The sequence below is a fragment of the Malania oleifera genome, chromosome 4, assembly GCF_029873635.1.
Source record: "Malania oleifera isolate guangnan ecotype guangnan chromosome 4, ASM2987363v1, whole genome shotgun sequence".
NCBI lineage: Eukaryota > Viridiplantae > Streptophyta > Magnoliopsida > Santalales > Ximeniaceae > Malania > Malania oleifera.
The window spans coordinates 22,059,046-22,062,651 of record NC_080420.1 but is presented as its reverse complement, the minus strand read 5'-3'; the positions used below and the strand labels follow the sequence as shown (position 1 = coordinate 22,062,651).

The 3,606-nt window shown below is 42.0% G+C and overlaps 1 protein-coding gene across 1 annotated transcript; it reads left to right on the top strand.

Moving 5' to 3' along the window:
• The first annotated feature begins 421 nt into the window (after nucleotides 1-421).
• LOC131153722 (zinc finger protein JAGGED-like) lies at nucleotides 422-3,137 on the top strand. The gene is made up of 5 exons (XM_058106169.1): nucleotides 422-444; nucleotides 1,305-1,399; nucleotides 1,747-1,869; nucleotides 2,237-2,306; nucleotides 2,672-3,137. The coding sequence occupies exons 1-5, from the start codon at nucleotides 422-424 to the stop codon at nucleotides 3,135-3,137; spliced, it is 777 nt and encodes a 258-aa protein (XP_057962152.1).
• Nucleotides 3,138-3,606: the final 469 nt, after the last annotated feature.

Here is a 3,606-nt window from a genome sequence, read left to right as displayed (position 1 = left end):
AACACATTGAGATCGACTGTCATTTTGTGCGTCATCATCTTTAGGAAGGGAAACTTCGCCTCCTGTCCGTTCCTTCGACTGATCAATTGACTGATATCTTCACAAATGCTCATCCACTTGGTCCCCATCGTGCTTTAGTATGCAAACTCCAGTTGACATCTTCAATAACACCTTGAGTTTGAGGAGGGATGTTAGCATATCTTCCTAAGTTACCCTTGTATCTTCCTATGTTACCCTTATAGTCTGCCTCCTTTAGCTATAAAAGGATGGCCCCTTGTACAGTGTTTAGAGACGTACAATCTAGAGTTTCTCCCTTTTAACAAAATCGAATCCGATAAAAGCATATATAATGGTGCTTATATAGGATCCATTTAAAATCTCAACACTATATATACACTACATAGTGTGATCAGTTCCGGCCATGATCCATGGGCAGACTTGTTGGTGAGCAGCATGTGGATCATAATCTCCACTTTCTGTGGCTTTCCTTCTCATGAAGACGCATGATGACAAGGGCCAGCTGCAGGGTTTGCAAGGCTTGGCTTGTCTCCTTTGCTTTCGTTGTGTATGCAGTAAATGTCATATATATGTTGCAGTAGTACTTCTGGGAATTACTTTAATGCTAGACGTGGGAAGGACATGCGTATTTGATTGTCATCGCTTGTGGGAAAGCGATGCAGATATCGTAAGGATTATTTTGATTAGGCTTTTATATTCAATTCGTTGTTTTATAAGTGGATCGACTATCATGATACTACTAGTTGTATAGGGCAAGGCCTAGGCTCTTCGTAGCGTGGCAAAACTCAAGGCAACGTCCCTCTCATTCCCGTCCCTCCTCCACCTCGCCAAATGACTCTATCCCTTGTTTAAGACCCCTCCCACTATGCCACCCTCTTTTTATAGTCACGAGACCCCCTGGTGCCCTTTTAATATCATATGAGAGAGAGAGAGAGAGAGAGATGTCCTCAAAAGGCGTGGCAGAAAGAAAAAATAAAAATGATAGAGAACTTTCAAGCTAGCTCCTTATAAAATCTCCGCCTTCTTCACTCAGCTAGCCTCTATACTACTACTGCAGTCTGAAACTGAAGCTTTGTAATTTTGCAAGCGTTAGTTATCTCCATCTGAAGATTTTTCACCTCATATTTTCTGTCTTTCTTTGTCGGTACCATGTAATTAGCCTCACTCCCCCAACAACCTTCACACCTGCTTCTTCCTTATCTTTTTTTCTCCATCTGTCTATCCATCTTATGTTATCTCTCTCTTTCTCTCTCCCTCTCTCTGTGAATATTATTATTTGTTTGCAGGAGACCGGAAAGCAACCCTTTAGACCTCAACAACTTGCCTGAGGATTCCGCTAGAGATGGTAAACAGGTCTTCGACGACAGCGCTTCTTCTTCGGGTATATACATATAAGATTACTATGCTATTGTCTATATCAAGCTAGCGCGAAGGAAAAAAAGAAAAGAAAAGAAAAAAGAAAGGAATAAAATTTCTCTTCTTTCTTTATCATTAAAAATAACTTTAAGAAAGAAAATCTGTAGAGAAGAAAATGAAAGAAAAACCCAAATAGTTCGTCCGAGAGTTTTCTTTTTCCTTTTTTTTTTTTTGGAGGAGAAAGGAAACTCTTCATCCTATTAATTTTTTTTTTCGGAGCTTCGTGATATGGAAATTAGGGCTTGAGTTGAGGGAGTGAGAATTGTCTCATGGAAGTTGCTTTAATTGGGAGTTTGTGTATTGTGTTTGCAGGGTGTAGGAAAAAGAAAAGCGGGGAAAAAGAGGAGTGCGGGAAGGTGTATGAGTGCAGGTTTTGCTCCCTCAAGTTCTGCAAATCTCAAGCTCTTGGGGGACACATGAACCGCCACCGCCAGGGCAAGTCCTTTCTTTCTTAGTACCCCTATCTAACCTACCTCTGCTCCTTCCGCCAACAACCTACAACTAATATTTCTTTTCTTTTAATATGTAATATATATATATATATATATACTTAATAGAATGTTATAAGAGAGTGAACGAACGCTGGTTGTTAATTTAATGATTTGGCATGAAGAAGTGCAGTCATGTCAATCTTATTAATTTTTCTTCTCTATCAAAGAAAGAAAACAAAAACAGAGTAGGTGTGGCCGAAATTCTTGGTTGGAAGTTTTCTTTATATTTTTATTATATACTTCTTTACTTTGGTTTGATACTTTTATTTGATTTGTGCTGTGTTGTGTTGTGGTTGTGTTGGAATCATCAGAGAGGGAGACAGAGAGACTGAACTGTGCTCGTCAGCTGGTTTTCAGTAACGATAACCTGGCCGCTCAAGGGACTATCCCCACAGTAGGGTATGCATATATCACGTCTCTAATATTAAAAAATCCACCTCTCTCTCTCTCTCTCTCTCTCTCTCTCTCTCTCTCTCTCTCTCTCTCTCTCTCTCTCTCTCTCTCTCTCTCTCTCTCTCTCTCTCTCTCTCTCCTGTTATCTTCTGATAGTTTCATAGCCTTATATATACAGAGAAATAAAGTGACCTATATAATTCTGAACTGTAAAGAAGTTACATAACCTCTTGATTCTCCTGGTTCAAAAAATCTTCTTCTGCTGGTTTCCTTTGTCTTGTTTGAGTAAATTAACTATAGGATATGAGAGATTCTCCGATTCTGATCAGATCATGCAACAGCGGCCAACCAATCACAATGGGATGCTTCCATCAAGCAGGTCACATGGGAGACCAAACGCTGCCGTTTAGATCAGTCTACCCAACAAGAATGTTCTCAGCTGGTTCTTCTTCCTCCATCTTACCCCCACCGCCGCAGGCGCCGCCTCAACCGCCTTATCTGTACTCATCGCCTGCTCCCCTCGTCTCGTATCCGTCACAGTATCCGGCTCCCTCCCACGACTACTACATCGGTCACGTGCTCGCCGGCCACCCGAACCAGAGCTACGGTGCAGGAGGAGTGCAAGACTCTAATTACACTTGCATTGGTGCTCCAGTTGGACACAGTTTTCCGGGCAGGACCGGAGGCCTCCGGGACTCGGAAGCTGGCGTTAGAGACCGGTCACTGCCACAGGAGGAAGGGCTGAGTTGGGATCGGACCTATACGACACATCAACTTATGGATCCTTCGTCGATCAATCGGTTTCAAGATGGGATCTAGTGAGGATGGGAGTGAGATAGGGCGGACGTCTTAGCCTGCTGTTACACGCCACCTATTCAGAGAGAGAGAGAGAGAGAGAGAGAGAGAGAGAGAGCCAATATATATTACAAACTGACAAATTGGGTCATGCAAGAAAGGAGAGAAATTTTGGTTTTTCTACAGGTTTGGGGCAGCTTTTGAGTGAGCATAATATATACATACAGAGGTGCTCAGCTAGTTTGGCGTTGAGATCGGGTGGGCTAGCTTGTTGGGTGTGCTGCATGCCAAGTGTGAAAGGGAAACTAGAGAGGGAGGGGTTGTCTTGGGGTACGGGTGCATGGTCGAGACCTTGGTGGGACAATGATTTAGTTTGAACTGAAAGTTTCTTATGAAAGTTTATATGAACTGAAAGTTTCTAACCCCTTTTGTATTTCGTGTTCCTTCTGCATGAGAAATATATAAATATATATATATATATATATTATTTTTT